Source organism: Corvus hawaiiensis, chromosome 1, assembly GCF_020740725.1.
Source record: "Corvus hawaiiensis isolate bCorHaw1 chromosome 1, bCorHaw1.pri.cur, whole genome shotgun sequence".
NCBI lineage: Eukaryota > Metazoa > Chordata > Aves > Passeriformes > Corvidae > Corvus > Corvus hawaiiensis.
This window is the reverse complement of record NC_063213.1, coordinates 30,209,560-30,233,793: the sequence shown is the minus strand read 5'-3', so window position 1 is coordinate 30,233,793 and position 24,234 is coordinate 30,209,560. Positions and strand designations below refer to the sequence as shown.

Genomic DNA, 24,234 nt, shown 5'->3' with positions numbered 1-24,234 from the left:
ACACTGGGGGTAATAGGACATAGGGTAAAAGGGAAAGGTGGGATTAGGAAAGGGAAACTGTAGGGGGGGCTTACAATGGAGATATTGTCTAACATGACTACGATTTTTTGCATATATACTGCCTTTTACAGGAACACCATCAGGCCCAGTGACCTGCGATGCTTGTAACCCTTTTCTCCCTAGTACAATATTAAATTCCACCACCTCTCCATCTCCCAAGCTTGGGATGCATTTTTCAGGGTTATTCTTTTTAATAGCAGTTCTATGCACGAATATGTCTTGCTGGTTGTCACACCTTGTTATAAAACCATAATTTTGCTTAACATTATACCATTTTACTATCCCTAAGGTCTTAGTTGCTATGATCTTTTCCTTTTTCCGAGTGGCTGCTGTTTTCTGTCTCGCTGCGTCTTTGCTGTCTCTTTCGGTCGCTCCCGTGTTGGAATTGTCGGGGCTGCTGGTGCCTGCGCGCTCTTCCCGGGGTCGCGTTCGGGGCTGCGCGGGCCGGGCCGGGCCGTGCCGCTCAGTTCTCCGTGCGTCGCCTCCTCTGGTCGCAGCTTCGCTGCCGCTGCCGGGCGCTGCACCCACGTCTCGGCCGGGCCCCCGAGCGATGACCCCCCCGCGCCCTGCTCCAGCGCGTGTTTCGGCTGGGCGCGGCTCCGTTCCACCGCCATCGCCGCCAGCCACTGCCCGCGCGCCGCCCCTCTCGGTCGGGCATTCACGGGGCTCGCTCCACCACGCACTGCACGGGGCCATTCGGGCACCGCCAGGTCCCGCCGCTCCCGCCGCGCCTTGCTCCGCCGCCGACACTGCGGCTCGCGTGGCTCCGCCCGCGCGCGGGAACTGCCTCGCTGCCGCTCGCAGAGCGCTCGGTGCACGTGGCCTGGGCCGCACGGTCCCTGCGCCAGGCTTCCCTTCGCCAGGACACAGCTGACATTGCTCAACAGTCTCGGTAACTAAATAATATTCACGAAAATATTCTTCCATCGGCATATATTTTGACTCCAGTATTAACTGTGTCCAAACGGTTTTCCAAAAGCCCTTGGTAAGAATTAAATCCCAAGAAACATAGAAAAAGTTCTTAAACAACCATGCCAGGAAGTGTTTCAGTTCTTTTTGAGCTTGAATCAAGCTAAAATTTACAAATCGTTGTTCAAGAATCATTTTAAGTTTAAGATAAATGTCCATATGCGGCTCTGAGAGCCAAGAGTCTTCCCACGGTTCCTCCATAGTTTAGATATGGAATAGCAAAGCAAAACCAAGAAGAGGAATCCAAAGTTTCCAGGGTTTACTCACACAAATCAGTCGCTTAGGGATCGGGGATCGTTCTGCTCTCAAATCTCCACCATTTGTTGCAGTGGGGATACTGCAACACGCATATATCAAACCAGGAGTCCCGTGGAAAGGAAATATATATGGACAGACAGATTCTTGATAGCTGTTTCAGAGATGTTTATTTCTCCAGCCGCATGGCCGGGGCTCTGCTCAGGAACTGTTCCAGTCACGGGACCAAGGGTCCTTCTGCCCGCGCAGGGAACACAAACCAACCAATGGGAACGAGGCTGAGCAGGGACAGGGTAGCCCCGTGTCTGTGCCCTCAGGGCCCCTCTCCCAGGGCTACACGGCAGGGGAGGGACCCCAACAGTGTAGACTACTACAGCTTATATAAACTATAGCAGCAACAACTTGGCAAGCTAGTGGGGATCATGTTTTGCCTTTTTAAAAACTCAAAAGCAGGTTATGGGTTTGTAATTCACTTCCATTCAGCTGAATTACAGCTCAGTCATAGGAGGTGAACGCTCATCTGAATGCTCATATGCACTGAATGCTCATCTCCCCTTGATGCAAGCAAGATGAAATCACTTGCAGGACTTGATCCTTGAAAACAAAAGAGAAAAGCACAGGATGAAATCCTGTATCCTTCTCTGAGTTCAAGGGGATTTTTCCTCTTCAGTAGACTTAGGCACTAATTCATTACTCTATCACACTTTTTTTGGTCTGTACCAATACTTCTGCATGGGACTCTGCCATACAGTTAATAAAAATGACATGAATTCACAGGTAAATATTTTTCATTATTCCACTGAAAATCACCTCAGTTCCCACCTTACATACCTTTGGATGAAAACTGTGCAGATAGTCTCACCAGTCTGAAAAAAACATTGTGTTGGGTTGACCCTGAGTTGATGGACAGTCTTTAAGACCAATTACGCTTCTCACAATTTACATATTTAAACCGCACGGAAAGGCGGAACTTCCCCTTTTTGGTCGGAGCTCGCCTGCTGGAAGGTGGGGGGGCTCCGAGCCTCCCGGCCCCGCTGGGCCGGGCCGGGGCCACTGCCCCTTTCCCCCTTTCCCATCGCTGCGGCACGGACCCTGGGTCACTGAGGGGGACTGTCCCAGAGCCGCAGGCAGCTAAAACCAGCCATGGACTGCTCACAGCTAAACCCATCCAGCGCGGCTTCTGGGGACAGGCGGGTCCCTCTCCTCTCCATGCGGAGCCAGCGGAGCCAGCGGGAGCCGGCAGAGCCTCCTGTCTGCAGCCAGCACACTCCGTGCTGAACTGAAGAAGACACCACGCAGCCAGCAGCACAGAGGGAGCGAGGCTTTCCCCACCGTAGAGCCTGAACAAGAACACTCTTCAACATGGCGGCTTCAGAGTCAGAGAGAAAGAGAAGTGAGTCCCGTGGGACGGAGCTGAGCATGGCGACGGGAGAAAAGAGGGCGGTGCCGCGATTCTGGCGCGCAGCTTAAAAGAAACCTTCTTGCATGCCGTGGTAAGAAGCTGTAATACCACAAACTGTTTGTCTCTTTAATCCATTTGAAGAACATGGGGGGGGGGGGGTGGAGAATCAACGTGTGCCTATGAAGTTTGTGAAGAGTGCCTATGCCAGGCTATATAGAAGCAGTGAGAGGCTGTTAGAGACTTGTGGCGAAGAAAAGCCTCTGTGTGCAGGCCAAAATAACTTATCCTTAAAAAGATGAATAACCCCATGTGATGGCCCATGTTCTGTAGTGTGAAAGAACTGTGAAATTCTTCATGGGAGAGATGTTCTACACATAGCAGACTGTTTGTTTCCGGGCGGGTCTGCTATTGGTGGCAGTTTGGGAACCACGTGCAACTGAAGGAAAACCCTTTTTTCCTTAAGCATAAGAGAGAGACTTTTCAAGAACTGCAACACTGACTAACATCCCATGTTCTGTTATCCCTTGTGTGAGCTGGATAAAAGGAGAGAAGTGCTGGAAAGAAGGGGGGGGGGGGGGGGGATTTTCTTTAATTTTGTTTTGTTGTTTTCTCTTTACTTTTAATTCTGTTAGTAATAAAGCTCTTTCATTGTACTGCAACTGTTTAAGGTTTGTGGCCTGCTTTGCTTTTCTCCTAATTCTTATCTCACAGAAGGAAAATAAGTAAATAATGAATATTTTGAATCAAAACCACTACAAACATGCAAACTGTTTTTTTACAGAAGAGAATACTAAATCCATCCATCATCAGTATTTCATACAAGACTGGCCCCACCTCAACAAGGACCACAGGATGTTTCAACAGAAAGAGTAAGAACTGGTAGGAAGAAAAAATTGTTTTTATTCTCAGTTTCCCGCAGTAGAATTTAATTTAGTTTTTGGGAAAGATCAACACTGCTTTCAGAATTCTTTAAGCAATGTTTACAAGATGATTAGTTGTTCTTTGTTAATCACATTATTTCAGCTATTTAAATGTACCTTAATATCTTTCAGGTGCACTGGGATTTGTTATCACTTTATTCACCATCACATAAAAAGACATATATAAATAATACAATTCATAGCTCAGAAAGAGGAACTGTTATGTCTTCCACAGTTCATAATCTGACAAAAGTTCTTGAGAATTTAGCTGTACTGCTACAACTTAGCAGAACAGCACTGAAACGAGGAAACTTAGTGTTATCCCAGAAAACAGAAATAGTCTGTTTTGTTGTGTTTGTGTAGCAGAAAAAAAGCTCAAGGGGGAAACTCATATGCAGCAGTTCTGCACAGTGAAAAGCCATGCTCACAGAAGAGTCAGTGCAGCACGGAAGTGACCTTTCAGGAGTGGATCTTGGGACAAAAGGTACAGCTTAAAAAAGCACCTTTGAGGTATATCTAACTGGAACTACAGGTGATCAAAAATAATAGTAAGGAGCAATGGTGAGTCTTCACTTCTGTAAAATACTTTGTGGTGGTTCCACTCATCAGGATTCCTTCTTTTCCTCCACTTCTAACAGCTCATCAAGGAATTCCACAACTTCACCCTGGAAATGATTAAATTCAACAGAAATAAATTAACCCTGTACTGCAAAAGTGGTGGGAAATTTCTGCTATTTTAATCAAAAATTAAACTGTACTAATAGGCGTCCAAATATTTTTAACACCCTCCATGTAGACACTAGTGCAACAAACCTATAAAATACAGGTAAATGGCCCATACAGGGGTAGCACAAGCACTTGCAGTGACACAGACCTTAAAAGAAGAAAATGTTATACACATCACAGTAAATCCTCTCGTACTTTTACAGGTACTTAAATAGACAATGAAATCCTCAAACTCAGAGAGGAATAAATGTTTAAAGCACCTGTTAAATTAGGAAGTTGTTAGAATACCATAAAACATTAAAACATTTTAGAAAGCTTCAAAATTCAAAACCAAAGCATTTTGTAGAACCATAATTTTGACTTTGTATGTCTGCTCTGTTTACGTCCCCTGTCACACCCTTCAACAGACACCTTCTCCATTTTCAACCACAGATCTTCACATGCCATGCTTCAATGCAGCAAAAATGTGAAGAACCAGAGATACTAGAATGTTTTCCATACTGGAAACAAATACGTTGGGTTTAGATTCAGATCAGAAAATAATACATTTACAAGCTCTGCTCCGCTAACACAGGTGTCTTGGGGTGACTTCATGATGTTGTATCCCCTCTTGCCTGCTTATTGCCCAGACATGAATCCTGTGCCTTTCTGCGCCTTTAAGCTGGGTCTGAGAGAAAGGGGGGAAGCCGAGCGAGTTCTTCAGCGCGGTTTGTGCTCAAGGATGCACACACTCCCCTGCGTTCTCACCGCTGTGGAGCCGAGGGAGCACCTTCCTGCTTTTCCCCAGCTCTTGGCTCCTTTGCTCAGGAGAGAGACGGAGAGTTAAAATTCTTTGCTTTTAGCTACCCTGTTAGGTGAGGCAAGAACTTTTTCCCAGGACTGTAGCTTCTTCTTTTTCTCCTGGAACTGCTCAGTTTGCTCCGGTCCGGAACACCATCACTGGGAGGCCCCACACCGTGGCCCAGAGGGGCCCACGCCGCACCCCAGTTTCGGAGAGAGCAGAGCCACACCTACAGAAAGGACTCTGAATCTACCAGGTTTTTCTCCACAACGAGCAGGTTTATTATCTAATATTATTCATTTTGTGCCTGCATGCACCCTGCTTGTTAAATAAACAGCTTTTTTTTTTCACTTTCCCCCAAGAAATTTTTTTCCGAACTGGGGTGGGGGAGGGGCTGCTGAAACCTGCCTTCTATTAGAGGACACGTTCATTTCAGACTTTTCCTCCTAATTTGTCTCAAACCGAGACACACAGGGCATCAGCACAACATGACAATCCAACTTCCTTTAAACTACTCCTAATGTAGTTCTATGTCCTATGCCATAGAAAGACAGCATCTTCCAGACGCTTACACTTTGAGACTGAAAATTTTACAGTTTTCTGTTCTGGTGAGGAAAGGGATTAAAACCTCTGTCAATGAAAATAATAAGAGGAAATAGAGAAATTTTGTCTATTTTGAATACAATAATGGTATTATGGATATTGTGAGTAAAAAGTATTAACATCATACTTTTAGGAAGTATGACTAGCCAGGAGAGAAATAATGAAACTAAGCAAGCAAAAATAAAAGCAGGAGGAAAGCTGGCTGAAATAACTGCTGTTCTTGTTCCCTGATTCACAGTTCCATCTCAAAAGAACACTGAGTTTTTGCAACTATGAAGTGCTTTTAGCAAGTCCTGAAGGATGGCGATTTGTTGTGCTTTGAATTTGTTCAAAAGATTTAAGTATCCAAATTCATATTATTGTCACACTCATCAGTAAGATAGAATTTTTCAGAAGACGCTCAACATACAGACAAAATTCCAGTTTTTTATTTCTGGTATGTTTTCAAACCCAGAAACATCTAAGAAATGGAAAAGGATAGTTAAATACAACAATCTTAAGAAAAAAACCCCAAACAAACCTGAAATCTGAAATCTCTAGTGCCTGAAACTAAGCTCTAAAGGAAAGCATTGCAGAAGCTGTTGTGGTCTAATTAGATGTACCGAGGAGTAAGAGAGGTTGAAATATGGCAAAAATATAAAAAACAGTTGCTGAAACAATATACCTACGTAAAATATGCTGCAATACAACTGAATAATTGTTGTAATAATTAATAACTGAATTGCCTGGGTGTTGGTTATTTTGGAAAAGGCAAAACCTCCAGATTAAAGACAAACAAAACCCCAGCTAAAATATTTTTGCCTGTGCCTTCACATTCAAAATGTAAAACATTTGCAAGTTGTCACTAGAGTGGCTGGCAGCCCAATGAAAAGGTGATAATGCTGCCTCGGAGGAGGCGATCACAGTGTCACACTGGCAGCTGTGACCAGGCCAATCACTGTCCTTGTCCCATTAGCACCCACTTGACACCGCACTGGGTATTTAGCATTGCTGAAGTCAGTACATATTCCACAGGTGTTCATTCCAGGGAAAAAGCCTTCTGTCTGCTGATATTTAGTAGCTTTGTTACCGACCTGTGCCTGTAAATCTGGAGTCTGAAATGAGTCTTTGATACAATTTACTGCCTCAGTAATTGTATCAGTAAGACAGAGCGCCTCCTGTTACCTGGAGCGCTCTTTGGCTCCTCCCTACCGTTACAGAAAGAGCATCCAATTTTCCATGCAAAGTCGGCTGCAAACCTGTAATTCTTTCCACTGCCAGCTACCCAAGGGCACAACAGCCACCAGCTCCAACACAGGCAACACAAATACACCGCTCAAGCCCAGTGCTGATGCGAATCATGGTGAGCAATGCATGGCCCAAAGCGTGATGCAGCTGTCTGGCTGCTAGGTAGGAGATCAGGATGTGAAGTCTGACTGAGCTCGGGAAGAGAAGGGCTGGCTTCCAGGCCAGCACATGAGCGATAGTCTGGCAGCCAACAAGTGGAAAGCACACACACATGGGCTGCTTGGTCAGCTGCAGGGAAGCAGCCCTTCCATGCCTGGCCCTCAGTCCACAGTCGTGTCTTCCAGGTTTGCTAGTTACAGGTTCAGCAGATCTGTGGCACCCCACAACCTCCCTCCCTTGTGCTACCGTGCTCTTCCCTCTCCCAGTCCAGGGATGGTCAGTGGAAAGTGGGACTGACAGACCAAGGACGTATGGGAATAGATGGAACAGGTACAGCCTGAAATATGGGAGGCGTGATATTGAACAGAAAAAGGGGAATGTTCCCAGACTGGTGTGAGTGGTAGGAGGAATCAGAGAAGCTGGTCTGACCAACTGGAACCTCTAATTATCTGTTAGATATGCAAAGTGAGCACTTTCGGCATAGATTAACAACTGAACAGAGCCACAGACAGAAAGAACAAGTTTTGTGCCACAGTAACTAATTCAAGAAGGTTTTACAGAGGGTATGCGAGTAGGTGGATTATAATTAAAAATAATTTTAAAACAGAGTTCTTGGTCAATTCTGAATAAACTAACCCAGGCTAGTGAGATTGGGGCACTATTACAAGTGAAGCTAGAGCATCGGAAAAAAAAAGAGCTAAAAAGGAGAAGAATGCAAAACTCCTCACTTAGTACCTCAGCGTACTGAGTGTCCAAGACCACAATATACATTGGGCCAGGCCCTTCCTTAGGCAATATTAAATGTCACATTCACACTCACAAAACACAACTTTTTAAAAGAAATATCTGTACTTTGGAAACTCCTAGCCAGCTATTAAAATAAAACAGCAAAGAGGAAGAGCGACCAGTACCTGGCTCAGTTATGGCACGCTTCAGGCCAATGCTCCAGCACCAACTTTTCTTTTGACAGCATCATTTAAAACCAGCAGCAGGCAGCAGTTGCACTGCTCACTGACAGACCCAGACACTTTGCCACTGCTTGCAATGATTGCCTTCCACAAATGCAAACATTAATCATTCATGGATCCTGGCCTCCACCTGCAATCTCTTCTGTCCTTTCTCAGTGTGGACTGGAAAAGTTATGGGAAACAATTAGCTTTCTTGTAATAACCCATACTTTCCAATCAGATCTGCTGATGGCCTTTCAAATAGGTATAGTGGGATAGGCTGTTCTTCAGGGAAGCAACAGAGAATATAAAAAAAGATAGTGTTCTAGAATGAATTAAGATCTACAAAGAACTATTAATTCTGGACATGTTTTTATGTGTGATTACCAGTGAATGAATAGGAAACCGCTTTTATTCTAACTCATCCAACAAACCACCTTAAGAGACAACACACAGAACACGAGGAATTGGCTGGATCTTTGTTTCTGTATAATCTATGACCTAGAAGGAAAATATGTATCTCACAAAATGTCCCCCAGTTGTCCTTCAGAGCAAAAATTCAAATTTTGCTAAAGTTCAAAAACCTCAACTGGACTCTTGTTCAACAGTGAGAGCAACAGATTTGATTCCCTTATGAACTGGGTGTAGATGACCAGGTTGTGGTAGTGGGAAGGGTTGCACAGGTGCCCTCTGTGAGGAGAGGTCAAGGCTGCCCCATAATTAATGAGTAGTTATCCTGTAACTGCCTGAGTAAGTAATGGGAGTACTCACAAGGATTAAGTTATGAAAACCAGCAGATTTTGTTCAAGAACAAATAATCACCTTGCAAGAGTGAAGACAAAGGTTTGATAGGAATGACTGTGGAGAACATGTGCTCCATAGACCTGACAGAGCCTGCACATACACACCACACAGCCCACTGGCCAGCAATGTTTTGGAGGGGGAAAACATTATTTCAGGATAACAGTAAGGCATGTGCCAATGAGTGGCTCAGCCTGAAAGGTTTATTCAGCCTTCAACCAAGAGAAAGTTTCTTGATCTAACCTTCAGTTAAAGCCTCAGAGTTCACTGTAACCACCTCAAAGCCCTGCCAGAACCTCCATGAGCTGTACAGTCTGGGCTGGACATTCCTCACATTCTAGCTGTGGAAAAAATAAGAAAATCCCTCAATTCTTTGTGCAGAAAAATTATTTGGCCCTTAACTTATTTATTTTTCAGACAGTCCACAGTGTGACCCAGTTGCACATGTTTTTAGGGCTTTTTTTTTCACTATTAAAAGAGCTTAGTTGTTCGTCACATGAACATTAGCTACTTTCTCAAATATTTTTCCACTTCATTTTAACAATATATTCTGAACCTTTAACTGTTCTTTTCCCATATATTACAGGAGATTACAGTACACTGCAGTTATTACAGTAGTATTTTACAGTAAACCAGTAAACGTGCTTTCCTTTTAACATATTTATAATGCCTATAAAACATGAATCAACCCAATTTCAGAGGAACTTGAACATTGCTCCAACTGCACTGAAAGCAGAAGCCTTCCAGTGGCTTTGTTTCTGAGCTCTACTTATGCTCTCTTGCCTGCTTTATGCTGCATGCAGAAGCTTAAGAAAATCTGGGCAGTAGAAGTTCCTCCTAATGCTAGTACCTTCACCTTGGGGCCACCCTGCCATTTAAGCACAACCATGCTGGCAGCTTCCCATGCAAAGTGGCTTTAATGGAAGAAGGAACACCCTTGACCAAGACACACATCTAGTGGTGCAGAAGCAAGAGGAGAAAGCAGAAAGACACAGCCATATGGGAAGAATCTCCACTAGGAAATTATGATGGAAAAAAAAAATCTCTTTTTCTTTTTCCTTTAAAAAAGCATATGTTGAACAGGGACCGTAACACTGCCCATTGGCTGGCAACTGTTTCTGAAACAGCTGCCACCAGCTCTTCTGAGGGTAGCAGTGCTACTGGCGCTGTGCTGGTCTGAGGTCACAGGCAGGACAGGGCTTACAGGTCTGCACTTGCAACTTGCTGTTACAAGCACCCTTGTGTAAATCATTTGAACATATGCAAGCAGTGAGTTAATAAAGCTCAAAATACATTGTTAGCAATTCCCACACAGAAAAATAAGGTGAATTCAGATTACTATTTGCTATCAGTACTCCACTGGGCCCTTGTGTTTTGATGCTATTCCACATGTCCTCTTTCCACCAGTCACATTAGTTCAGTACTTATTCTTCTTTGCATCACATGGATGTGATGAAATATGGAGCGTTTTAATTTCAGCCACTACACAAATGAACACACACTATATACAAATAAAAAGAAAGAGATGTCAAAACAGTGGGTCAGAGCTGCCAACAGTTTTTCACCTACTGATTAAGTACTGAAAGAAAAATCACATTGTAGGCCCATCCCCGCCAAATACTTGTGGTCCTTATGTAATTCAGAACAGCTAAGTAGCTATCCCCCCCAAAAAACATTCCGTAAGAGCACTGATTTTATGGGCCAAAACCACGTCTCATACAATTAGTGTGGTGCTGAAGTTACATCTACACTAGCTGAGTGTCTGGCTCTTAACAGCATTTCAGTTTGCTACTTAAATCTCTGCAATACCAGGAGCTGTATCCATGATAGCCTTGATGCATTACACATCTGAACAGAAATTAAGAAGCTTGCCTATCCACGGCCAACTAAGATGACAACACTGTAATGTTCTTTTAACTTCCCTGTGGAAAACCACAAGGATATTTAAGAATAATTACTTTTTCTTAAAAGAAATTTGTAGCTAGTTGGCGCTAATATTCTCTGTCACCTCTACTGTGTTAAATGCTTGAATCAAGAGTTTTTCATTTCCGTGTGGAAAAACATTAATAAAGTAACACAGGCAGGACAGTATTTCTTGTAGTAACATACGAAAAAATCATTACTGCCTGTCCCAGCCTCTCCAATTACTGCTATGTACTCCTGAAGAAGCCACAGCTTTTCACTCACTTTGCTAACGGGATTTAGAAAGACACATGGATGATCTGGGATGTGGGAGCAGTGAGAAGTCTGATTAAAATGAGATTCTCCACTTGAGAATAATGACACCCACATAGGAAGGGATCCTCTTGCCACATCAATCCTTTTGCTTCTGTCAAGGGAAAAAGAGGGGTTTTTTTCTCCAGATTATCTTGTGGGCTATCTTAGTGGCCCACAAGCAACTTCACAGACTGCAAACATGGACCACAGAAACCCACAGAAGGTGTGGCCTTTGGCCCAAGAAGCACGTGGTTTAAATAAGCAGAGTGCACTTACAAGAGAGCTTGCCTCCATCCTTAACACTTTTTAATAAAGTTTTTACTATAATGCCTTATCTGGAGTTTTCATCAGTTTTCAGCATTCCTATGGAACAAACTTTTCTATCTGTGCCAGGAGAAATATTAAACAAAATAAAAAAATTCCAACTTACACTACCAGGTCCTGCCCATAGAGCAGAAACTGCAAGGTAGTGGTTTTACCTTTGTGCTATTCCTGCTCTGTCTGCACTCCCTGGAAGTCTCCTGCAGCCAAAGACAAGTTCTGGTAGCCAGGGATTTATGAGTTCACTACCAAAAGCCAGAGCCAAGCCAGAGGCATGGACAGCCTCCATCCCTCCCAGCTTTTTGGGCTCTAGCACAGAAGCCCTTCAGCTTTTCCCCTGGGAAGGAGAATGGTAGCTTTCCTAATACAAAGAGAGTGTGAGGTGGGCATATCTGTGCCATGAGGAGGCCCAGTAATTTTGGTTGTTTAATCTAAACATATAATCAAGTGTAATGTGACTTCCTTGTCAGCCCAAAAGTTTAACTGAGGTTTTCACTGCCCCTCCCTCCTGCAGATTACAAGGTCATTTGTAATTGCCCTGGTGAAAGGGGCTGCAGGAATGAATGCCAGCAAATGAATGCTTGTTTACTCTACACACGGTGCTGGAGGATGAAGATTGTTTCTATAACCCCTTCTTCTAACAACATATGGGGAAAGTCCTCAAAATGGACTTCTTCACCCCCTCCTTAATTACTCATCCCTGTGCTTTGAAGCAGCAGATAGGAAAGAAGGAAAAAAGTACAAGTTAGGTTGATGCCTAACATAAGAAAACATTACAGACAAAGCACAAACCAACAAGAGAATATAAAAAGTGCTCAAGTATTTCACACCTTGATGAAAATCCATACGGACTTGTCCTCCTCTAAGCTTAACCTTAAAGCAAGTTTATTAAACTGTCCTTCAGGGGATTTTATCACAATGGAAAGTCTTCCTGAAGTCTGGTAACCTTCCAATGGAATTTTACATAGAGTTGTTTTCAGATCACAAGAATATTGAAGGCAGCACAGACATTACTTCTCTGCTATAAAATAGTCTCTCTCCCTATGTGTTGGATAACATAAAAATTGCAAAGGTGATTTCATTTTTTAACATAAACCATCTTTGTCTTTTCCAACTAGAAAAGACCTTGGCAGTGCTCATTACAGATACCCTCACCCCATGGAATAACTGAGTACAGCTCTTTCTTTGTCAATGCCAGCAACATTTCATCATTTGAAGATTTTTTTAAACCTCTCAATGAAAGGTCCCAAAAACAAAGCAAAAGGCAATCCAAAAACTCCCATGAATTATACTTTTTCAGCTGTGGAAGAAAAAGAAATGCCTTTTCAACAATTTAACTGCTTTTCCTGCACCAAAATAAAAAAATCCTTTTACATATTTTCCAGTGTAAATAGTAGTCATTATATGTTATTTGACCACAAATTCCAAACACTTAAAAGGCATGACTGGGTGACCAAAATGCCACTGAGCAGAAGAAAATAACAGATAACAAGACTTCCTTTGGACAAAAAATTACAATTTAGGTGGTTCATTCTGGACAAAATCACAAGGATCTTTAAATCTAATTAAAACAACATTTCAGAAAAAAAAATTTCACCTTCCCCCCCAACCTCCCCAAACACCAAACCCAGAAAAACATTTGGTTTAAATATATATACACCATTTCTCTGCCCCCTGGTGTTACAACTGGAAAACTGGGTTTTCTTTATTTTCTCTGGGCTCAGTGCATTATATGTTTAACTTTGTGTTAATTCTGTCCATGTTTTTCTAAATGGTACATGATGTTCTTTGGGTTTGTTCTTATATTCCATTTACCAAACAAAAATTTATTAAAAATGGGTCATGGTTACAAGAAGATTTTTCCATATTAGTGAAATCCTGGAATTACAGCTATGCATCATCTTCACTTTAAACGTGATTGCTGCTTTTTTGACCATGATTTCATTTCTAGAAAACTCACCTCATCATCATCCATCAGATGTTCCTTTGCAAATGCATACATTTCCAGCTGGACTGTGGTAATGTTGTGGTATCGAACCGCCTCCTAGAAAAAACCCCAACATTTCTGTTACTTTAAGGTAGCAAGATGGGGAGTGTCATCACATGCCACCTGAAACTATCCCAGTGAAGCCAGCCCCAGACCTAGGAAAGGTAGATCCCAGGCAGGGTACATACTGTTTGAGAAAGGAAACAGCAAAACAGCAAACAGCTTATTCCAAACTCTTCTGTGGATCTTCCTAAGCACAGGCTCCCTCACTGCAAGAACAAAGCACTCTCCTCTTTCTCATGTTTCAAAGCACTGGCGAGTCTGAGAATAAGGAATGAGACTGCCAGGGCTGAGCAGCAGCCTGTGCCTGCATTCCAGTGGGCTTTGGACAGGAGAGAGCCTCTGTCTCCCTGCACGCTGGCATATGGCACAGGCAGTTCTGGGAAAGAGACACACTAAGCTGTTTTGCATGATAATGACTCACCAGCCCAGCCCGAGCCTGGCCTAGGGAAGCTCTGCAAGGTCACTCACCTGTCCCTCCTCACTTCCTGGCTGTGTGCCTGAACAGCACAGGGTAGCTCAGTCACATACTCTCATATTTGTGAATACCAACTGTAATCTACTTTGATGATTCCGTTTAACTCCTTTGGGAGAAGAAAACAGGAGACTCCCTCTTTCACAAGAACATCTAAAGATTAATGCCAGGGCCAAATGTTGCTGTCACCCCATTACCACGTTTTGAAAACAAACCAGAGGCATTATGGTTTTTGTGGCAAGTGACCAGGATAGCAAGCAACTTCTGTTTATAGCTACACAGATCAAAGCACAAGAAAATACAGCTGTGTGCATTTAATATTTTGTATTTAAAAATCAAATTATCTGTAGTTCCCAGCTACAGAAGTTATCAATGAAACATTCAGAGTGCATGTGTAGGGCCCTTGTTCTGCCCTCTCTGCACATGTATGCCAAATCTGTCTGCGGTTTGCAGTTTCATACTGTTGCCACCCCTCACTCCCACCACCACCAAACATTGTCTCCAATATGGTTATAAAGCACGGTTCTGTTCCCAAAAGCAGTGACAAAGGAGCAGTCCCCTTCCTCTGCGAGCTCAGACTTGCTGCTGCTGCTGCTGCTGCCTGAAAGAACCAAAAGCATTTTTGCTGCCTTCTGTCTCAGTTGGCCCTGCAAGGCAGGCCTGGGTTCCCACTGTGCCAATAAAGTGTGTGCTCTAAGAGGCATGACTAGAAGGCACTAAATTTAATTTGTGGAACATGTATTGCTAATGACTAACTAGTTGTACAGCCCATATGACTGATGCCTAAGCAGTCACTGAGGTGTCAGAATTCAGCTGCATGACTTAAATCCTGGTAACAAGAAACGCTGGAAAATCCAATTTGATGTCACAGTCCAGGCTGTAGAACTTCCTTGGACATGGAAATTTAAGAACAGCATGGAAACCCATTTTTAAAATAGTTTTCCAAAGCCAGATGATAATTGTTGCTGGATGGACTAGTGCTTCTTTGCAGCAACCATTTTAATTTAGATAATTAGATGCAATACAGTCCTGAGCCTTTTTCCGTCCTCATCCACCCAACTATGTTCTAAATGGAGTAAGTGGAAAGTCAGTTTAGCTGGAGTTACCGTATTCAGACACATTCCAATACCCACAGAACCTGAAATAACAAGCGAGTGGGCAGCTATGTGTTGGCAAATAATGATTCACAAAAGCCTGAATGTCACTCAGAGGTTTCATCATCAGAGACTTCAGGGGCCAGCTGCTTTATTTACAGAGGTACATGAAGACATAAATATGCCTAAGTGACAGAGAAATACCAGCATGAGCTTACTTCTCTTCATATATTATATCCTATCGTAGTATATTTCAACAGAAAGGGAAAAGCTCTAATGACATTCACTGTTTACATGACACACTACACCTCTGTGTACAACTTTCTATATGATTTTAATAAAACAGTACATGTTAAACTCTAGAACCAGCAGATATCCCACATTTTCCCAACCTCTGACCCACTAAGTTTCAGAGAAGTATTTGAATGTGTCTAGAAGGCATTTTAGGTAATTCACCTACCGATCTGGGCTGAAAATCCTCCTCTTTAAGTCCCCATTTGTCTTTGTGGTACTGGTAATAGACCATGTTCTGTTTCATTACTTCATCTTTCTCGTCAAACAGAAGGTAACTAGCAGCACAAGAAGCTGCATTCTTCATGTCATTCACTAATTAACAAACACACACCAAAAAAATCCAGGTAAGGTAAATGAACAAATTTCTACTATTACCTAAACTCTGGAAGATTCAAATGGAAACACAGCCCATACTCTACCTCCTCAGCAGCTGCACAGAGAAAAAAAAATTGCTCCCCAGAAAGGATATGCTGGTTTTGTGTTCTGAAACACGTAAGGCCATGATTCAAAAATCAACTCGTCATCAACCCCTGATGGTTTTCTGTGAAAATCCTAACCAAATGCTCCTCCCAGGTATCCCAGTATCATCCCACAGCTTGGTGATATGCACTGGGGCATTTATTTAAAAAACCAAACAAAAAGATATTAAACCCCTCCCCACTTCTTTGTACTATGATTGATAAAGAGGGAAGAGTCAAGGTGTAGTCAAATAACACAAACAAAAGTCATTAATGGATTGATGCTACATGGCTGATGAGTCTTCCCTTTGATATTGGAGCCTGCAGGAACAGCTGTAAGGGCTACATGTGTTCTTTACAGTGCAAGTAGCTCCTCAAGAAACCACAACTTTCACTGAATAATCCACCTATCAACTAAGTCATCATTGAGCACCAAACACTACAATTTCTGTTAAGTGGTCCCCTCTTTCTTCAAAACCCATTTAGCCTCATTCTAACAGGATTATAAGAATCCACTAGGAAAAAGCAAATAGTATTAAATACTCTGTAGGTTTGTCTGTGGAAGAAATTCTGTCCCATGTCTGTTAACTACAGTGATAACAGCGAGCAAAAGACACCAGGAAACTCGGATTCTCTGTCCCAGAACAGCTTAAAATGCAGATTCTCTAGGCCATTACTTACATTGTAAGCATAAAATTAGAGGGGAAAGATCCCACATCATCCAACATCAATGTTATTTAAGCACAATAAATCACTACTTACATTTATAATATGCAAACTGCAAGTAATGGTACATGGTGGCCACAAATTTTTCAACAACAAAGCCTCCTATAATGGGTGTCAGATTGCTCTCACACTGCACTTTGCATGCAAGGACTTCGACATAATGATCTGGAAGGAAGAAAACAACAACAGAGCACATGGATAGCACAGAGTGAATTGTTATAATCCCTCCCATCGGCCACCCATTAAAATTCAGCCTTATAATGCCCTCCTGGGTCCTGTGCATCTGGACCTTGCTGCTTGGAAGTACTGAGAATCTACAACTCCATCTGAAGTATCCTTCAAGTGTTGGTACTAGGCCCTACCGTAAAAATCTGCATTACATCAAAGCTGGAATTCCAGAGAACTGAGCACTTAGGTTTCACTGACACCTAGAGGCAACAAGTGGTGGTGGGTTTTATAGAGTATTGCAGAGTACTGCCTTATTTCCCAGCTGTAAACTTAACAGTGCTTTCTTTCCTTTTTTAAATTTTGCAGGCCTTTGCAATTTCATTGCATTATTGCACAAATAAGGTCCCCATGCTGCTGAGTACAACTGTGTCACAGACAGGTACAGCAGGTGACTGCAAAATAAACCACAGATGGCTGCATTTTGGGCCCAGAGTTTGGACGTTCTAAGAGAAAAGAAAGAGGAGAATATGCTGCTCACCACAGAACAGCTTCCCGCCAGGAACAGGTAAGTTCACAAGCTTACCCAGTCTAAAAAAGCTTGCTGTCATGCAATATAGGACGACCTGTGATTTTTACCTTCAAGAAAATACGTTTCAAGAAAACCTTCCAACAAAAAAGTTTCAAGAATTTTCCATATGTATCACATTCATCAACAGCATGGAAAAGAAATATTTTAAAGTCTTAGTTTCCCTGTTAGCCACATTTGGCAGGTGAAAGAAGTGAGCTAACCTTGTGCAGCAAATTTCTGACCAAGCCAAAAGAACACTTTTCATTCCTGACAACTCCTGACATGAAGAACACTGAGGTTAACTAAAAATAACTGCTGAAGCTAACTAAAAATAACTGGCCAAATGAAATTACCAGACCCATCTTTTACAAGAGCAGTGGAATCTCCAGACACAGTAGTGTTCAATTCCAGCCAGCACTTAAAGCCAGAGATGTGAGCCCCTCAGTGAAGTGATCCCATGCAATGAGGACAGCTGGCTTCCTGACATAACTCACTGCACAGTGATAAATACATACCTAATGCAAGACCCAAATACTTCTGGTTAACACTTACTGCTACATCTGCTTTCTGCAGACCCTTGGAGGTGGAATATCTCTCCCTGGAACACAAGCACAATTCAGCCCAGGCAGTGCAAATAAATTTAAATGTTCTTATCTCAAGAGCAAATACTTGAAATGCACGCACATGGCCATGGTGATGTTACGCAGTAATTCCTACCTTTCCTTACTGCTGGGAATTGTCCTTCCCTTACAAGGAGGAAGAGGAAGGGTGACAGTAAGTGTCAATCACAGCTGAGCATGGACACTACTCTTTACAGTGGCTTGGGGATTGTTCTGATGTCAGGGTTCTGACCCATTGGGGAAAAAACTCTGTGTTTCTTGCTTTACCACCTGTGATTTGCCCTTCACTCCTTATTTGCTGTCCTAGGCACCTGCCTGTTTTGCCCAAGAGCAAGCCAAGGAATAGCCTGCAATAGTTATTCCATGTCAGCTGTACTGGTGGATACCAGCTGCACACTGTGAGAAACTGGAGCTGCGCTTGTATAAACATAGTTCACCAAAGTTTCTCCTCACCAAGATATATTATGGCTTTAGGACAAAAAGTTGGAATGTTTTTTCTTAGGGCAACTTAAAAACATGAAAAATGCAAGAGAATTTCTAAGTTTATTGAGGAAATATGCAGGTGTTCTCCACACAAATATTGTCAACAACACTGAGCTGTCAGAGCACTGGAGAAATCACTTGTTTCTTTCACTGCCAAAGAGCATAGGAAATGTGTATTTGCCATTTTGACAACAACCAAAAAAGTTGATGTCCCTTTTCGTTTGCAAAGCAATGGATTTTTTTTTTTTGGCTACACGCAAAAAATACAGGTGTTACCTACTAGTAAAACTCGAATGTAGGAAAGATTAAAAATAGCCAACAGAACCCTGTCATATTTATGAGAAAGGAGATACAGATCACCAGACCTATGCAAACCACAAAGATGATTTCAAAGGCAGGCTAACCACTGAGCCCCAAAGGTGGCCAAGCTGATACTGAAATGATGGTCAAGAGACCTGGCTGGATGACCACTGCTACCCAGACACGGAGCAGTTGTTGTTATTTACACATCTATGTTACTCTGACACAGAAATTCCATGTTAATGCAAGATCTCTGTTCTGATTTCCTGATAGACCTCATTTATGTTACTGAAGAGAGAAAAAAAGTAAACCAGAATTCAAGCAGTTTTCAGTGAATCTAATAAACTCCTACTGGCCCAAACTGAGGAACAGGACTTGGGTAACCAATCCCACGGATAAACTGAAATGTACTTTGGGGACATCTTTCCTTCATGTTTCCTAACCACTTACCTGCAATAGAAAGATAGAAGTCTTTAAAATCTGTGATCTCTCGGGAGCCTTCACAGGCTGCTATGCAGTCATCATAGGCTTTGAAGAAATCAGGAAGAGCCAGTTCCATGTCTGAGATGGATGTCCGCCAATTGTCGCCATTGTACGCTCTCACAGCCCTGACAAAGAGATTCTGAGAAATTGGCAGGGATGAATCAGCAGTAACTGACCCTGAGAAGTGTTGTGTAAACTCAAATACAGTAAATGATGTCTCCACATTTCTGGACAACTGTATGAGCTGCTCTCCAGGTGATGTGAGGACAACGAATACAGGAGACGAATGGATTTCACCAGGTATTTCCTAGAGAGCAGAGTACGTAATTCCATTTCCAATCAAAAGAAAAGCCTGCTGGAGAGATGTAACGGTGTGAGTCTAAAGCACAGGTTGTGACAGAGATTTTCAATGGGATCTTAATGCCAAATGTCTGAGATATCTTAAGCTGTCCCACTACAGCACTCATGAATTTGGATAACTATGCACCTGCTTAGCTCCAGTAGTGATCTGCATGTAGCAGCTTTCAGGTACGCCACTGTCTGTGATTTGCTGTGATTCATTTATGGAACAATGAAGTGCAGGAGAGGTGAGAGTTACTGAATGCATCAAGAAGGCAGAACAAAGATGACTGAGATGACAGAAATAGGGAGATTAAGAACTGAGAACACATAAGCAAGTGAGATCCCTGAACCTCACCCAGTAAGAGGAGTAATAGAACAGTTCCAAAAGAGCAGACTCTTCTGAATAAAAAGCATACCTCATATGGCTTTGTCTCCAAGTCTTTAATATGCTCCTCAGCATCAGGTATGCTCTTATAGTAGGCCATATTTCTTTGCATCATTTCATCATCTGGATGCTTCAGAAGAAATGTGTGAGCTGCTGCAATAGCTTTTGGAAGATTATTAGCCTAAACAGGGATAGGGAAAAGAAGGTGTTAAAAAAGATTAACTGGAGAAGACAAAAACCAAAACAGTTCAAAGGTTCCCAGTTTTCTCAATGAATATTCCTGCATTCTCTGTATTCGCAAATTTACTTCTACTGAAAGCACAGTCTCAGTAGATACAACAGTACAGTAAAACTGATATAATTCTTCTCAGTTTTACTCCTAGCTGCATCGCTGTGAACAATTTTTTTTAACTTTAGAAGCCCGTTATTTTTGCAGATAGCATAGATGATTGTTGTAAGTCAAAAAAGATTAGGTTTTTTCACTTCCCCCTCCCCTTTCACAGAGCTGACAAGGCAAAAGTCTATACCAGAGCTCCTAGAAGGGATTGATCTCAACAGGTACCGATGCTAATCTATGGATACTGGTCAAGAGTCATCACTCTTTATTTGTGTTTATGTCAGTTACTTGCCTAGCAACACAGAGGACATTATCACAATAATGTATCTTCCCGGTGGTATTACAAAGTTAGATCAGACTCCAGAGACTTGGTCAAAAATTGTGTCCTAAAGCAATTTTCTCTGCCCATTTTTAAACTAAATTTAATCCCTGTTAGATATACATTGTGAGGAGTACATTTCTCATTTACAACTGAGTGTACCAGACAGGTATGTACTTCTGTGTACATACAATTTATGTTTTTTTAATATTTTGTATATATATACACACACGTATTTTCATAAATTATATAGTATGTATGCACATATTTATGAAGAGTGAGAGAGAAAGCAAAAGTCTGGGGTATTATGAAATGTTAAAACCTTTTTTCTAGGCCAATATCCACATCAGCCTGTTCACTGTATTGATGTATAGGTGATAGAGAGTTCCATGCCACGTTTGAAACAGCTTCTGGCAGTGCATGTTTGAAACCACGAGCAAGAATCACGGGCACGTGTGCACACTCACCCTTCTGTTTGCAGCCATAAAAGGTGTCCTTTCATTTCGGAAAGGAACCTCAGAGATGGATGCACCGAAGCAAGACTTCAACCTATGCCCTGCTGCTGTGACGCTAGGAGTGTCCCAGCACCGGAACTCTGCCAGCTGCCCTTCCTGGCTTTCCCAAAACTACGTGCTTCCAGTCAGCCCAGGCCATGCTAAATGCAAAGGGAAATCTCAGCTGCACTTTCGTCAAATGCCTGGTTTCTTTTGTGCTGTAGCCGTAACCTGCTTCTTTGGCAGGCTGACAAGTCTCATTTTTACTTAGGTCCATGATTTACTCTTGGTTTCAATTTTCACCTCTTGGAAAAAAATAAAGGAAGGTTTTGTGGAAACACACTCCTAAGTGAACTCAGTGGCTCTGAGAAAGCTCCCTCCAGAGGAGCAAGCAGCAGCGCAGGAACAGCTGCTCCCAGAATCTTACAACGTGGCAAATTTCTCTGTGGAGCCCACCTGAATACGCACATGGTCAGTCTAAAAAATTACATAAAGCATTTCTCTCCCACTTCTTCCTATACTATAAACGCTCTTGAGGGGGTGGAGGGGTGGGGGAAGGGACATTCCTTTCGCAGAAACCACCAGCCAGGCAAAAGTCCTTCGGATGCAGCAGTTTGTAGCTCTAGAAGGCCCATTCAGAACTCCCCAAGCAAGAGATAAGGGCTCAGGGCTGGACTACAAATCCAGTATGAAACACACTATAAACAACAGACACTAAGCACAAAACCAGCAAACTACACTGGTCAAACTTACTGCAAATGTGATTGAACAAAGAGTTTAAAGGGAGAGGGAGGGGTTCCTCCAACTTCCCTCTCACACTCCTACCTGGCAGTTACTTGAATGTATTTGATATGGTAAGAAGAAATTATTTTTGGTGTTACCCATATATTGCAAACTTTGTATGTACCAGAAGGGAGGAATTAATAGCTAAATTAAGATAAGAAGAGGAAACAGTTGTGGTGATGTCATTTTTATCCATATATGGCTTTGAGAATTCGAGGAATTCCTGCCCTCTCAGTCAAAAGAAAAGGCAGAGGCTTTAACGTATCAAGTTAAGTTCTTTCGTATGGTCTTAGGGAAGGCATCAGACACCAGTGTGATACTGTGCATGTGGGCACTGTTCTGGTTTTATGAGAATGCATTTCCCTGCATCTGTTTGGAAAAACTGCTGAGAAAACAGCACTCCTAAAAATAGGACACAGCAACAGTTAAGAAAATGTGTGTTTTCAGGAGGCAATCTCGAAACAATGCACAAGCATACAACCCTATATAACATATAGTGGGATACATTGGGAGTGAGTCCCTAAAGGAAAAAACAATCTAACCAAAGAGCTCAGATTGTTTCTGCCCCACAAAGATGCCCTGTTTATTTGAAATGCAAATAATTGCAGTATCTGAGGGGATGGCAGAAGGAATGGATCTTGATGTAGAGAACAGAAGATGAAGATGAGAAGAGAGAAAACAAATTTAGATCCTGGATCGAAGGATGACAAGAAGCTAGAAAAACAGGGTGAAATCTCCTAAGAGAGGAGTATGTCCCCAGTCTTGGCTGACCCAAGAGCAAAAGGTAAATACCATTCCAGGCCTAGCATTACAGTGTCCCACTTCAGCAGCCAATTTCTGCTTCATTCCTTCTTGCAGCTGTAACGAAACTGGAGTTTTGCAGGCATGAGGCTATCTGTAAGTCACAGGCTGGGAGCTGCTGCACTTGAAAGAGCTGGACCAGAAACGAGCAAGTGAAGAAGGTGGATGGACACGCAAAGATCATTTGCAATAGCAGAGCTGTGATATGAAGAGTCTGAAAAAGGTTCCAGAAAAGTTTAGAAAGTAAGAGAGATGGAAAGATGAGAGGGGCAGAAATGACACAGCTACAGGACACAGAGGCAAGGTCCAGTGGCTGGATGTCTAGGAGGAACTGGAAGGGCTGACCTAGGGGACATGCTGGATGAGTCGTAAAAAACAGGTGAAAAGCGAGATGGATGGTACGTGGGTAAGCAGGGGGAAAGGCAAGGCACACACTAATCCCACTGTGGATTACAGGATGGGAGGAAACGACTGAAAGGCTTGTCAAGGAGAAGATTACAAAGTCTAGGGTTGGCAGCCTAGGGGGGCAAGGACTGACCACAGGGCAGGGAAGAAATGGAGGTGAGGCGGATGGCAACTGGTGTGGAGGAGGTGATGGGGAATGAGGTTGTGGCCCAGAGTAACCTGCTCCGAGGGGCCGGCGAGAGGCTGGCATGACAGGAGGTTTTTCTAGCATTGGGTGCAGGAGGCACTTGCGTCTGTCGAGACTGTCCTGGGACATGCCACGTGCAGGGACACACCATGCTGTCCCCCTCCACCACGACACTGACCGGCCCGCTTGGCGTGTCTGGAGCATGGCACCGCACCAGGCGAGACTTTGAGGAGGAGACACTGTGACGGAGGCGGGGGGGGGGAGGAGGGGGGAGCGGAGGCAGGGCAGAGAGATGGGAGGAGAAAGGAGGAGGCACCAAGAAAGAGGGGGGGCGGGGGCTCACCTTGAAGTAGGCGAACTGCAGGTACTTGTAGGGCTCGCGGCGCTGGAACTCCTCGAGCAGGTCGCGGCCGGGCTGCGCCTGTCGGAAGGCGGGCAGCCCCTGCTTGCAGCGCCGCAGGCACTGCGCCCGCCGCAGCACCCCGGACAGGAGGCGCAGCTCCTCCAGCGCCGCGCCCGCGGGGGACGCGGGGGGCGGCTGCCCGGCGGCGCTGCAGTTGCGGTGGCAGAACGCCTCGCTGTCGCGCAGTAGGCGGTACAGCCGCATGCTCACCTCCAGGTAGCTGACGCTCTCGGGCCAGTTCTCGGTGCTGTACTGGTCCAGCCCGTAGCGATAGGCCGACTCCAGCGGCATCAGCTCGTCCCGCGGGAAGCTGCGGAAGCTGTAGCGCTCGTACTGCGCCCCCGCCGCCGCCAGCAGCGCCGCCAGCGCCGCCACCCACATGGCTGCGCCTCCGCCACCGCGGCCCGCACGGCACCACGTCGCTGCCGCCGGCCGAGGCGGCTCCGGGGCCGGGCGGAGGAAGGGAAAAGCGGGTGGGCCGGGGCGAAGGCAGGACAGAGGCGGTCCCGGGGCCGGGGCCCGGGCGGAGGGAGAGGCGGCCCCGGGGAGGGAGCGCGGCCGCGGCGGGGCGGGGCGGGCGGAGCGCAGATCCTCCGGCTGCCCTCGGTGCTGCTGCGCGCCTGCAGCCGCAGCTGGTCCCAGCAGCAGTCGCGTCTGCAAGGAAACTTTTTGTT

General features: G+C 44.0%; 1 protein-coding gene across 3 annotated transcripts; it reads right to left on the bottom strand.

Moving 5' to 3' along the window:
* Positions 1–3,566: 3,566 nt before the first annotated feature.
* LOC125323185 (cartilage associated protein) lies at positions 3,567–24,062 on the bottom strand. 3 transcript variants are annotated; one of them, XM_048297933.1, is made up of 8 exons: positions 23,771–24,059; positions 23,501–23,578; positions 19,863–20,012; positions 19,072–19,243; positions 16,519–16,647; positions 15,465–15,610; positions 13,349–13,432; positions 3,567–4,271 (listed from the first exon to the last, which is right to left on the bottom strand). In XM_048297933.1, the coding sequence occupies exons 1-8, from the start codon at positions 23,939–23,941 to the stop codon at positions 4,212–4,214; spliced, it is 990 nt and encodes a 329-aa protein (XP_048153890.1). In that variant the 5' UTR covers positions 23,942–24,059; the 3' UTR covers positions 3,567–4,211. The 3 variants fall into 3 exon arrangements, with proteins under 3 accessions (XP_048153890.1, XP_048153881.1, XP_048153896.1); XM_048297924.1 differs by having other exon boundaries at positions 23,501–24,062; XM_048297939.1 differs by lacking the exon at positions 23,501–23,578 and having other exon boundaries at positions 23,771–24,058.
* Between the last annotated feature and the right edge of the window lie 172 nt (positions 24,063–24,234).

Excerpts from the sequence above, each read along its gene's own strand:
- LOC125323185 (XM_048297924.1), bottom strand. The coding sequence starts at position 23,941 with ATGTGGGTGGCGGCGCTGGCGGCGCTGCTGGCGGCGGCGGGGGCGCAG. Across the intron at positions 19,244-19,862 it reads TGGAGACAAAGCCATATGAG|AATCTCTTTGTCAGGGCTGT; the intron begins GTATGCTTTTTA and ends CCAATTTCTCAG. Across the intron at positions 15,611-16,518 it reads GCAGTTTGCATATTATAAAT|TGAATGACATGAAGAATGCA; the intron begins GTAAGTAGTGAT and ends TTTGTTAATTAG.